General features: G+C 33.5%; 1 protein-coding gene across 1 annotated transcript; it reads left to right on the top strand.

The window, feature by feature from the left end:
* Positions 1 to 10889: 10889 nt before the first annotated feature.
* LOC111365640 lies at positions 10890 to 13836 on the top strand. The gene is made up of 7 exons (XM_022986180.1): positions 10890 to 10943; positions 11046 to 11103; positions 11489 to 12424; positions 12522 to 12748; positions 12891 to 13053; positions 13086 to 13573; positions 13662 to 13836. The coding sequence occupies exons 3-7, from the start codon at positions 11858 to 11860 to the stop codon at positions 13834 to 13836; spliced, it is 1620 nt and encodes a 539-aa protein (XP_022841948.1). The 5' UTR covers positions 10890 to 10943; positions 11046 to 11103; positions 11489 to 11857.
* Positions 13837 to 14285: the final 449 nt, after the last annotated feature.

The following is a 14285-nucleotide window of genomic DNA, read 5'->3' as shown; positions in this document are numbered from 1 at the left end:
ACTGGGTTTCCAAAATTTCACCAAGGAATAACTGTTGACAAAACAGGGTTGAAACACACCTTATAGCAGAAACCATACCAAATGCCTGAGCAGAAGGCCATTTGCTAGAATTTTCACCTTCAACGATCCTAAAGCATTACAGACATTATTGACACCATTGTACCTATGCTCCATGAGTCCAACCCTAGCAATTGAAAACATTGTATATGCTAAAATTGGTGACAAAGCGAAATCATCAATGCTCTTTTGAGCAGTGTTCTAAACCGACCAAGAGCCCATCACAAGAGTTATTGTACCAAACTAAATATCTACCATGGTACTGACTTGTCCCGATGTCTCTTAACTAGTTTTGTGCTTCCTTACAAGATGTATAACTGAGACCTTTTCTGTCCCTCTAGTATAATCAGGACACCCTTCCGAATTTTCAAGACTCCACCTTCACCAGAGAATTTATATCATTTTGCATCCAGAGTACTAAGTGATATGAGATTCATTTTCAGGTCTAGAACATGTCGAACTTAATCAATTGTTCTGACTGTCCCATCCCACAGCCTAAATCTAACTCGATTGATTCTAGTAATACGGCAAGACTGGTTGTTTCCCATTACAACTCCACCTTACTGAACAGCCTCATATGTCTGAAATATATTCATGCGAACATGCAGAATCGAGAATCCACTCTTCGTCAGGCCTAGATTCCACATCAAATACCACGATCAACATCACATCTCCACCGTCTGAAAAATCCTCAACTACATTTATTTCATCTGAAGTCAAAGGTTGCGTTCCATGATTTGCAACTAAATTACCTTTAGCCTGCAACTTATTATTTTGAAAGAACATATTTTGAAATAGTATATTGATGAAAAACATGCAGTTAAAAATTAAGGAAAAATCTTGAATTTGCGTGTAATATTATTTTATTAAAGAATGTGTGGTTAAAATGATGTGAAATTACCGTTAAAGAGTCTTTTAGAGCAAATTTTAATAATGGACTTGATTCTTTAATTTAAAATAAAAAGTATTGTATGTTTAAAAAATCTTTTGAAAATACTCTTTAAGTATATTGAAATAATGAATACATAACAGTATAGTAAAACATTTTCTAACCAATACAATATCACTAACTGCTTAGTATTGACACAACACATCAAATCTCGCAGTATTGCTATAAGACATAATGTTTTTAAAATCGGATCAGACGGGTCAGTTCAACTCAAAAAATCGGGAACCAGACTCAAATCTGGTCCGGTTACTATCCTAAACCTTCTACATAAAAACCCGTTTAAAAAACTGTTGAACCGGTCAATTTTTGTAAGACCCGCGACCTGTCATTGGTTCAATGGGTTAGAATTGAACCCTTAATTGAACAAAACCTTGTTTTCCCTTTTTCTCTCACCTTCCAACATTCAGGCTTCCACATGCGACCTCTCTCTTCTTCACTATCTCTTCCATATGCCTCTCCTTTTCAACCATAACAGAGAAATCTCATTCTTCTTCTATCTGTCATACCACTGAGATAGTAAACACCAACTTTTAAGGGAGCATCTTTCAAATTTCAAGCACATAATTTGTTGTTTACGTCAAAAATCCTCAAACATTATACAAGGTACTGTTGACCTGGGTTTCTGAGTTTTTTTTAGCAATTTTTATAACTTTGTCATGATCACTGTTGTGTGATTGGATAGAACTAACTTTACTTACTGAATTTGGTGGATCTGTGTTTTAATTCGAGTTTTTTTGTGGGTTATGTTTATTAGTCTTCCGTTGATATATATGTTTCTAAGGCTTTTGATTATATATTCTTATGCTTTGGTTGGTTGTTGAGGAAATATGATGTTGAAGGATGTGTCAACCACTTATCTTGAATAGCTCTCTTCACTGGTAATTTAGAAACTGAAATGTCTGTCATTTTTTAGAAGTCAATGTTTAATTTCTTATCTGGAAGATAATAACATTTAGTCTTTATTTTTGAATCTTTGACAATTTCCCTTTCAGTTTGATCAACTTGGCATAAACAACTACTTATTTATGAGCCATGTTTTCATTCTAGTAAGTGGGGCTTAGCTAAAATTGATATCTGAAACTGGCAATAAATGACAGGATGATAATTTAAAATAAGAAGTCATATGTAGACATAGAAACATATTTTGCGTGCTTGCTTTACATTATCATGTCAAGTATACTGTTGACTTGCTACCTAGTTCCATATTCATCTTTATATACTCTCATTTATTTCTCTATTATCTAGCAAAACTCTTTTATTAATGAAGAATCATGCAACACAGTTCCTCAGTTCATCTATGACTCCGTCCCCTTTACTCTTTATCCAAACATGGAAAATTCCCATATGATGAATATTTTGTCCAATAATAATGAACCGAAAGGAGTAATTCTCGGGTCAGATTTGCTGCACTTATGATCCAAATTTGCTAATCCTTAAAGTTTTGGAAATGTCGTTGTTTAATATCTAATACTCATCTAACTATAATACTTTTAATTGCTTTTATTTAGGAATAATTGCAATACTCAATCTTCGGAAAGTCATTCTATAGGTTACACTTTAATTATATAGAAGTTACCGGTTCGATCCCGGTTCAACCTTTTGATCCTTGACCTTTTCTCTTTTCCGGGTCAATGACCAGTCCGATTTTTAAAACATTGATAAAACTACGTGTTTCGAACTAGTAAATTTAAATGCCAATTGACATAGTAATTTGCGAGGTAAAAAACCATAATCACATTCACATGTTATTTACCAGATAACAACTGCTATGATTTTTCACAGCCATTCAACAATTATTGTTCTAACTCAAATTATAAGCAGTAAGTTCTCATTGATGGTTTCCCACTTCAACAGCTTCACTGCCTTAATTTTTCTCATCAAAATCATAGACTTGACTAAAGCTACTCGATGTTAACAAAAGGAAATCTATCACAAAAAGGAATTACAAGCCCACGTAGCAAATAATTTGTCTATCGAAATGGATACATTTAATCCACGATGTAGAATTATACAATGCTTCTTCAGCCAATTCACTTGCTTTCGATGTCAAATATATCTGTTCTAAACATATCTGTAAGGAAAACGAACAAAAGAACCAAGCAATTACAAGGAACAAGTCTGCACGATAAACAGTTTCTAAGTGTTGTATCTAACATGTAGTATGATTTTCTATGATGGGACACAAGAAAAAGAGGTTAACAAATTGACTATCAAACAAAATAAATGGTTTCTTCAGGCATAAAATTAACAAGGCAGCAAGGCATTGTATATGTTGAACTCAATTCGATGTGAATTTTCCATAAGCAAATTTTTAAACGGAATTCTCTAGAGCAGATCACTTGGAAATGTTTCAGAGGATTAGAAGATTAGATGCAACCAACCATATATATACACACAAACAAACAAACTCGATATTTATTGTAGATAATGAAGATTCCCTTCATATATCAAAAGTATGTGGATAGAAAACATTTTCCAGACCCTCATAATTTGCGAAACATCACATGCAAGTGCAAAATTTTCCAACAGAAAAACTATTCAGTAGATGAGGAAGGAAGAAATTTGCTGAATAAACATGTAGTTAGCAGAAAGTCATACACCTATCCATGTAGACAATGATTTTGCTATCAGAAGAAATATAACACTACTTAACTATTGACCATTGAATTTCATTTTTATCTCCATCTACATCTCCATGAAGACATTGATTTTGGCTCTGTTCCACAGATACTTCAATTAGGGTGGCGTTGCGTGTTGAACACAGGTCAGATACAAACACTTTTCGAACACTTTACCATGATCATTTTTAATTTTTTTTATTAGAAATATTATACATTTTTAACTCAAAAGTATTAGTAAATAAACAAATAAGTACTACTCGTATATAAAAAATTTGAACAAAAAAATTAATAATAAGTATAAAACTAAATTTATACTATATAAATGAAAATATGAAAGAATTCAATAAATGTGTAGTGACGATGACATATCGTATCAATGCTTTTTTGAAAAATTGTTTGTCGACATATCCAACACATGTCATGTCGTTGCATCATAGGATTTTGATATCATAAAAAATATAACACTACTTAAACATTGAAGATTAAATGTCATTTTCCTTTTACTATGGTTCTTCCTCGTGTAGTTAATGCTGACAACGGTACCACTTTCAAAATACTCCAAAATACTTCAAGTTCACCAAAAGTTTGAAATTACTTGAGGATATCGTCCGGTTAGATATCATATAGTGTTTGAGCCACATTATTTTGGTAATAATGCATTCTTAAATAGTGTATTGATGGGAAATATATGGTTAAAAAATAAGAATTTTTTTTATTTGCGTTTAATATTATTTTATTGAAGAATGTGTGGTTGAAATGATGTCAAATCACTGTTTAAGAATGTATTTTTTTGGAATAATGTGGCTCAAACATGCATAATAGATAACATCATGAAAACCATTGTGGTAAATTGTGTACCAAATGCACGCACATATTTCCTTGAATTTCAGAAGATGAATACTTCGAAGTACACAATAACCAATTCGGGAAATTAGCAAGAACAGCAACATTCCAGACAGATTTCGGATGATATCAAAATTCGTTGTGAAATTTGCAGAGACCTAGGGTGTTTGGGAGAAGAAAATCAACGAAAACTCCCTAAACATTTAATCAATAATATGCAGTAAAACAAATATGTCCACACATATTACAAAATGTCCATAACAAGCAGCTCATCCAAGTACTTGAAAAACTAGAGGTAAAACAGGCTGAAAATACTGTTAACATCCTTAACATCATCAGGGTTATCATCCAAAGAGAAGTTAGGGGCATTAAGTACTGGAATATAAATAATATAAGCACAAGAAAAACGATTTGGAACAGTTTATGATACAAATTCATTGACTCTGAGTAGGCACAACCTCAAAAACAAGGTCATATAATATTATCACCATCTTGCATCATGGTTAAGAAGCCATATTCCACTCAAAGGTCCGCTTTGTGACAAAACAACAATTGACTGGCCAGACAACCTAAAGGCTGTGAAAGCCCAAGAAACTTTGTGGATCACATTTCAACGTACAAAGCATTTGTGAACAAAGCTAACATGTCGAAGGTGAATGATAAAGATGGAGATAGAGTAATAGAGATAGAAATTTAAAATAAAGTTTAATTCCAATTAAGAATGTTTAGATTAGATAAGATTAGGTTTAATTATTTCAATAAAGGTTAAGTTTATTAGTTCCGCTGGTTTTAATTTATTTTGCAGAGCTTATTCATTGTAATTCACAATCGGAATGTATGAACCCTCAGCTGAAACCTGTTTATTCACACTTCAAACATCATATGTTCGGCCCTCCTCTCCAAGTTCTCCCCCAAAACTCACATTTCTCAAGTCAAACCAACTAAGACCACAAATTTTATTTCTACATTTTGTTACAGGCATTCAAATACAGCTGAGTAAACAAAATTTTGATCCTACAATTGTAGAAAAATCCTAAACACTGTTCAGCGAATCCGGATGAAAAAAACAAGGGGCAAGCATGAAGCACAATATCTTGAAAAATGAGAACTTGTAGAACTATCCTAAACACCTGTTTAAAAATGGCCAAAACTCGACATTTTAAAGTTCAATAACCAATCCAAGATATGAACCTAAGTTTAGTGACCAAAACTCGACATTTTTCAGAATTTAGTGACCAAAACTCGATATTTTAAAATTCAGTAGTCAATCAAAGACATGGACTTAAGTTCAATGACTATTGAAACAATTAACTCGAAATGGGATCTCATTTGATAGTAAACGGGTTTCTCGATAGATCCGGGTGTAACCGCCTGCCCGAAGGATGAGCCGGTTTTCCACTTGACTGGACCAACCAACTTCATATTGTTAAATTTAGGGTTAGACAAAGCTTCGAATCGAATCAAACTGAATTGAATTGGATTCAAACCGTTTTTCTTAAATTAAATATTCAAACGGGTATCTGAATTAAAAATCGACGGGTTCGATTCAATTTTCAGTGATAGATCAAGAATCGAATAATCGAATCTCACTTATTTTTTTAATTTATTTATTTTTAATAAGCTAAATTATTTTATTTTTTCAAAATAAATTTGCTAATTATTTAATTTAGCTCAAATCCAAAAATATGATTTTCTTATTTCTAATTTTCAGTCCAAAACCAATTTAATCAAATTGACATACTCATATATGTTATTCTACTGTAGTGCTTTCTGGAGAAATCGAATTAAAACTCGACAGCTTCTCTCGTAATTATTGTAAACTTTCTATCATCATCTTCATGTGATTTTGATATCAAATCTATGAAGAACTCAGTAAAGAAAAATGTAAAAGACATAAGATTGAATTACTTGATGATGTAATAGTTAAGATTAAACATGTCATTAGTTGAATTGATGTAACTTTGTAAATATTAAAAAAATTAATTATAGTATAGCACCTGGGAACCGAATTGAATCGAATGGAACTGAACCCAAACGGTTCCACTTATTAAATACCCGAAAATTTCGGGTCCAATTTGATTCTCGTTAAAATCAAATCAAATTTGACCATGCCCACTCCTAATTAAATTTCGAGAAAAATTAACAAAACGCCCAAAAAATTTTGAAAAATGAAAACACCGTATAGAGTAAATAAGCCCCATATGATATGATCAAAAATCAAAATTTTAATATATCAAAAGTTAAAAAAAGTTAGGAACAAACATGTGCTAATTGTTGAAAAATTCTTTCTACACAATTGCCATCCAAAGTAAAGAAATTTCTTTCTCGAAGACATGCATGCAATGCATTTTACCTTGTTTTCTCAAAAAATCAAAACCTCTTATCATACTTCTAGTTGTGACTTCCTCGTAGGGACGGCAAAAATAATCATCAAATCCAATTCGGGGCAAGGATTACCAGCTTAATCGGACAATCGAGTAAGGTACAGGACGAAGAATTCCTCTCGGAGGCGGGTACAAGTAATAAGGGCCCCACCTTGCCCCTGTCCCGTTTAATTTTTTTTAATAAAGAATTCAATAATCTAAGGATCTGCTTGATTGTAAGAATGTAATTTGGGTGGAAAGAAAATGAATTTTGGAGAATTGAATTATCTAAAACTTGTTTTATTGAGAATTGTCAATTAAATGTATTTAATTTGTATAATTTTCCACTTGAAAAATATTGAAATTTTGTATCTTTTGATGTTCATTTGGCTTTGCTTTTCATGAAAATTATCAATTAAAGGGATAACATTGTTACAATTGTAGATAAAATTTGTTCCAATTGCCAAAAAAAAAAAAAATGAAAAACCAATTTCCACCAAAACCAATTCCTTAAAACCATGGAAAAGGAGGTCACGTGGGAGGTTGGGTGGAAAACAATTTCCATGGAAAATTTTACACATCAAACACATCATTTGGGTGGAAAATAAATTCCATTTTTCATGAAATTTGGAACCTATCAAACAGGCCATAAATGGAAAAACTCTATGAAATTTCATTCATTCTAATAGAAGATGGCAGCTAAAAATATCTAAAGAATATGATAAACAAAAAAAAATCTCAATTTACCAAATATATTCTTATAATTTGACTTTTAAAAATTTAATAACTATATTATTGTCTTGTTTGAATGAATGGGTGCAATAAAATGAATTATCAAAAATTATAAAAAATAATAATAAATAAACGAATACATAAACGGGGCACCCGCCCCATTGCCAACCCTACTTCCTCATTCTCCTTCTTATCTATCTCTCTAATTATTTTCTTTGCACAGAGTCTATTTATTTTTTAATTAAGTTTCATTTTAATATCTCAATATAAGCTTGTTTTGGGAGTGATTTTGAGAATTGATTTTTTGACCGTTACGAGAAAAGTGAGGTCCACCTGTGAGAGAAGAAGTCAAATATAACGGCTGGAATAGTGAAATAACGATCAAAAAATCAATTTTTTGGGTGAAAAATCGGGTCCAAACAGACAAATTACATTCTTCTTCAGCAAGAATGGTACAAGGCAAACTATAATGAATTATGTACTTAAAACCTAAGCTCAGATGTCAAACATATCAAATCTCCTACTAACTCCCACAAAGATACTTAATCACAAATGACTAGGGATATGGCAACAAGGCAGGTCGAATCCAGTTATGGCGGAGGTTGACTGTCGAACGTTGACTGTCGACGATCGTAATAGTCCGATCATTTGTTAAAATTTGATTAAATAATATTAAAAATTATTTAATATATATGTAAATGAACTAAAACGTCAAAAAAGTACCGAGTACACACAGGTTGAATTGAGCGGCAAACATTTTCTTAATTAAATTTTCACTTGTCCTAATTTCCTAAATCAATAATCATAACTCATGTCTCATAAAACATAAATTATTTATCATAAATCACAACCACAAATTCACAATTCTCCATAATAACCCACTAATCACAAATAATTATTTATAAGACCAATAAGTAATATCAATTAACACAATTTACAGACTTGAGATAACAACATTCATTATTATTTATTCAATAAATCAATGAGAAATAGCCAACAAAATATAACAAAAACAATCCCTAAAAAATAAAAATAAAAATAGCGATAAAATAGAATATAAAGCACTCACTAGTCACCAGAAAAAGCTGAATTTTGTTCGCCCAATTGACAATCACCCATGCTGTCTACTAACCAGAATGGGAAGTCGGAAATCTCAAAACACTGGAATGCCAGTTGAACTCGGCAGAAGAAGAACTTTGATGACTGAACCAGACTTTAGAGTTTAAGCTTTTGAACTTGGCTAATGGACAATGGCTGGCAGGTGGAGGCGCGGTTGAATGGAATTTGGAAGAGAGGAAAAGGATTTGCAAGCTGCTGGATTTGGGAATGAGAAATTGAGAGTCTATTACTTGATTTGGTGGAGTTTGCTATTTGGAATTGGACCATTCTTCATCCGGGGATTGCCAGTGCAGACTCGGATTGGGGTAACATTTCATTGTAAATTGGAAAAATAACGCAAAACCATACTTATAAACTTTACATTTCAAAACTAGGGTGATTAGGTTTAATTTTCTAAAATCAGGTGTTAATTATTTATTTTAAAATTAATAATAATTATAAACTAATTGTTCATTTACGTGATGAAATCTGAACCCTCTATATCTGAATTACACAGTTTTCATAATACTTCTGCACGTAATCACTAATCATCCAAACCACGTCCTTCGCGTTTTACCATAAACCCTCTCTCTCTCTCTACAGTGCAGTGCAGTGCAGAAAGAAACCACGTTCTTCTCTCTCTTCTTCTCTCTACCAGAAATATAGCAACGACGTTGCTCTCTCTCTCTCTTCTCTTCTCTCTCTCTAATACAGTAAAGTAACCTCCCACTCCATTTCTCCACTACTACAAACCGCACAATAGTTTATTAAATTTTAGTTTCAACAATAGTTGTGTTTGGAATGGCAAAAACTCGAAGTGTTGGTGCGAAAATGATGGAGAATGATAAAGGAAAGAGGAAATATGTTGAAAGAGATTCTTCTTCAGCAAAGAGAGTTAAAATGTCATCCTCTGGCGGGAAACCCATGAAGAAGGTGAACTCCAATTTTGTGACCTATTATTTGAGTAGTTTGTGACCTGATTTGGGTATTCTGCGTAGGAAATATAATTTTGTGATCTATTTTAGGTATTTTGTAATTTGAAGGTTTTGTGACTTATTTTATGTATTGCGTGATTGTGACTTTCTACTTGTTTGTGTTATGATTTTGGAAAATTTGTGACCAACTATTTTAGGATCTGGCGGGAAACACATGCAAAAGGTGAACTCCGATTTTATGACCTAATTTCTGAAATTTGTGACCTATTATTTGAGTAGTTTGTGACCTGATGTGGGTATTTTGTGTAGAAAATATCATTTTGTGACCAACTCATTGAGTAGTTTGTAATTTTTACTGTGTGATCAATTACTATTTACTTTAATCGAATGTGTTTTTAAAGGAGTGCTGGATTGTTTGCGAATGAAATAGTTGTTGTGACTTTTTACTTCTTTGTGTTATGATTTTAGAAGAGTTGGTCACAGCGAAATGTTTGTGTGTTGAAGGTCAGAGTAACATTTTTTATTTTACCATTGTGCAGGACTGGAAATACTTAATAAAACCAAGGAATTGGTTTCTGGAAAAATCACCACAACGCAAATACAGTGTGATTACGCACTTTGTGATGAAATTTAAGGCTGCGCAGAGGGCAATTCTAGAAAACACATGTTTCTCCTACTACATGCATTGTAGGGAGATAGTTGTGCAGCCACAATTGATTCACCAAGTTTTACTACGGGAGGTCAAGCAACCGAACAAGCAAGAGATGTGGTTTAATGTAAATGGGAGATATATTCGTTTTTCAATTGCTAAATTTTGTTTAGTTACGGGATTGAGGTATGATGGGGTCGATGGTCGACCAATGTTAGATGAAAAACCGTCTTCAGTGAAGGACACATATTTTAAGGACTTAAAAGTTGTTACAAGTGAAGATGTCAAGAGGGTTTTTATTTTACTTGATGATGCACCAGACCTTGACGTTGTTAAGATTGGAATTATCTATCTCATCACCTCATACTTATTTGCTACATCCTACCCGAAGGTGGTGGATCAATACATATCGCACTTGTAGACGATTTTGCCACTCTTGAAACATTTCCTTGGGGTAGATATTTGTTTGAGACCACCTTATTGTCACTAAAAAAGGGACTATCAAAACAAACTAGTCACTATAGATTGACAGGTTTTTTAGTGGCTTTCTAGGTGTGGTTATATGAGTGCATACCTGCACTTGAGGGAAATGTGGCCACAAGAATTTATAAGAAATATCCACGCATTATTAATTGGACTACGCACAAACATCCTTCAGTGTCAATGTTGGAGGACAAAGTATTTGGAAATGAGAATGTAAGGTTTTAAATACATTTAAATTCTTATGTAATCATTTGGTTGATTATATAAATTTTGAAATGGCATATGATCAATATTTTTTTATCTTATGTGAAATAGGTTGTGATAAATGACATAGATCCATCTGAAGTTGAGCTCACAATGCCATATATGACAGGTTTTAAATATGAACTTCACATTTATTATGAAACGAAATATGATTTGTGACCTGAAGTATGAATATCATGTTTGTAAAGTGACATATGTTTTATGACTGTGACCTGAAACATGTAACTTGTGACCTGTGACTCTCTTTGTCCTTATGTATGTTGTGGCTTGTGCCTTGTGACTTATGACTTAGTTTGCTCTTATGCGACTTGTGACTTGTGACTTGTGAATGTGATCGGAAACGTGTGATATGTGACTTTCTTCAGACGATTGTGAACTGAAGTATGAATATCCTGTTTTGTAAAGTCACATGTCTCTTAAGCTTGTGATGTGAAACATGTGACTTGTTTCTTGTGACTTTCTTCATTCTTATATATGTTGTGTACGATCGGTAGATGTGCAGTACTCAAAGCCTAGACAACCAACTCGGAATGTTAGGATCTCTGAAAATCAATTGGGCACAAGTGAGGCAACTCCCCTGCTATCGAAGGTAGACGTTGAAGATTCAGATTTTGTAGGCCCATCACTATATAAACAAACGGGGGTTGCTGGCTCTAGCTCTCGCGATCAGCAAAGTGCTGCCTCACATCCAGATTGCTCATGTGTTGAGGTAAGTAATATCATTGTCTTTTCACTTCAGAACACATTTTATATACAATTTCACTAACTACAAAATTTATCAGGAATGTGGTCGACTGAAGCAGTTGATTGAAAAGGAAGTAACCAAGCTCCAAGCGGAGAACAAGGGGTTGAAAGAGGAGCTTATGTCGATGAAGTCAGAACTCTCTAAGATGAATGTAAACATGCGTCAATCAAACAATTCTTTGAAGCTCAATGAGGTCATTCAGAGTCACAATGTGTTGAAAGATAGCTTGAGTGACATCAGGTTGTCTCTTAAAAATTTTGTTGAATCTGTTTCTGACATTTTATCTTCGGTGATGGATGAACTTCATAAGAAGTTGAGTGGTAAAGATGTTTTGACGGAACAAGTGCCAAAAGATGATGATGATGTTGACAAAAAGGGCAAGGGTCACATGGAACCTGAGCCAAAAGGTGATGATATTGTTGAAAAAAGTGACAATGTTCACATAGAACCCAAGCAAAAAGGTGATGATGTGGCTGAAAAAATGGACAAGGGTCACATGGCACCTAAGTTTTCACATGTTCATGATGACTATGTTCTTGAATCTCCTTCATTTGATCTAGGAGTTTGCTCCTCACAGACACCTAAAAGCTCTGATGATACATTTTTTGCCAGTAAAGAAGTGCAGGATCAGGTTGATGAGGCTATTGCACGTGTGTTGGAGTCTACTGAACTTCATTGTAAAGATGTCAGTTTAATGAACCATTTAGTGTTTTAATATTATAAATTCAGATTTATTGTCATACACTAATTTAAGAAACGTTGTTTTTATATTTTTTATTCAGGAAAAAACACCTGCACCACCATCATCTGGACTACCTGTGAAGAGAGCACAAAAGCCATCGAAAACTCTGCAGTCACCTTTTGTTAAGGTCGATCCACGTCATGCTGCTACTGGATCAAAATCTATCACTGTAAACGTCGTGTTCCAAAATTATTCCAAAGGAGTTGATAGCACAGATCTGAGTTCATTTAAGAATTGGTTTGACAGAGGATACAAGCCCAAGAACAAGTAAATTAAACGTAGATTTTAGTGTTTTTAGTGAATTGTGAGCTCCATTTCTTTTTGTGACTACAGCATTTTTGGTCACAGACAGAAATAAATTGGTCACAATCATATTCTTTGTTTGATGAGGGCATATGTGTGTGCACAGGGTAAAGTTTAAAGATGCAGATAACGTGATAAGTCCTCAGTTTGTATGTGGCACTGTCCCTGTTCATTATAAAACTTGGTGGCATGCATTGATCGATTCTAATTCATCATTGAATAGCACGATACAATTTTTTCACCATTTTCCACATATGCATAGTAGTTTTGTATTACTTATGTATATTCTTTCTTATTACAGTACTTGGATGCATGCTTTCATTACATAAGACAACTTGCCAAGTTTGGTGAAGGTGTGAAGATGAAAGCTACCACTACAGACTGCATATTTGATATGTCAATCAAGTCGACATACTCCAAGTTTATTCAAGACCCAAGCATTGTTGAGAAGAAGGATGAGCTAATCAAAACCATCAATGGTGAACGGTTATCATTTAATACTGCTTGGAGAGAAGTTGAATCTGTGTTGATGCCCATTATGCCCACAAATCATGCTCATTGGATGTTAGGGCAGCTTGATATTACTAACCATGTTCTTTACATATATAATTCAAGCAACAAATCAAATAAGGACAACAAGGTTCGCGAAGGGGTTTTATCGCTTGTGAAGACTCTTACACACCTTTTAAAATTTGTCGGGCTATGGAAGGAAACTAGTGATAGTATTGGTGACAAATCTGGGGAACTGCATGTTAATATTGTCCGTGGTTTACCCCAACAACAAAATGGGTAAGTTTCGTTATGGGCATTGCAAGTTTTATCATTTTCCATCAACATTTTGTAATTACTTATGGTTTGTCTTCTTTAAATATTACAGGCATGATTGTGGGGTTTTTGTGATAAAGTATGCACAGTATTTGTTGCACAATGATCTTGGCAATATGCCGATGTCATTTGATGCTGGGAATGCCAGACTTGAAATTGCAGCATTGCTGTTCAAAAATAAGCAACTGAAGCAGATTGGAAAGGGAAGTTCAAAGTCAGATGAATGAACTCCTGTTGATGACATTATTTTCATGATGGATTACATTGATAACTGTTCAAAATTAGACAAACAGATATTTTTATGATGTAGTTGATAGATGTTATCTTTGTAATATGTTTTGGAATTGAATTTGAATTTGTTTTTGTTAATTGGTACAAGGTAAAAGTATTGGTGTTTATGTGAATGATTTTGTTTATATCTTCTAAGTTTTTTATGGATGTAAAAGTCTATATTCGAACAGTCTGAACAGGTCACGTGAGAATACTGCAGAGTCTAACCAGGTCACAAATAGTCACATGCGAGTAATGTGTTATATAACCGCAGGTCACAAATCGTCACAAATAGCAACAGTTGGTTAATTTGCATGACTTGAATAGGTCACAAGTGATCACATATGAGTACTTTCTTATATAACTGTAAGTCACAGATGGTCATAAACATAGTTTTCTTGTTTTT

This window comes from Olea europaea, chromosome 17, assembly GCF_002742605.1.
Source record: "Olea europaea var. sylvestris chromosome 17, O_europaea_v1, whole genome shotgun sequence".
Classification (NCBI taxonomy): domain Eukaryota; kingdom Viridiplantae; phylum Streptophyta; class Magnoliopsida; order Lamiales; family Oleaceae; genus Olea; species Olea europaea.
Note: the sequence above shows the minus strand (reverse complement) of the source record. Positions and strands in the feature narration are given on the sequence as shown.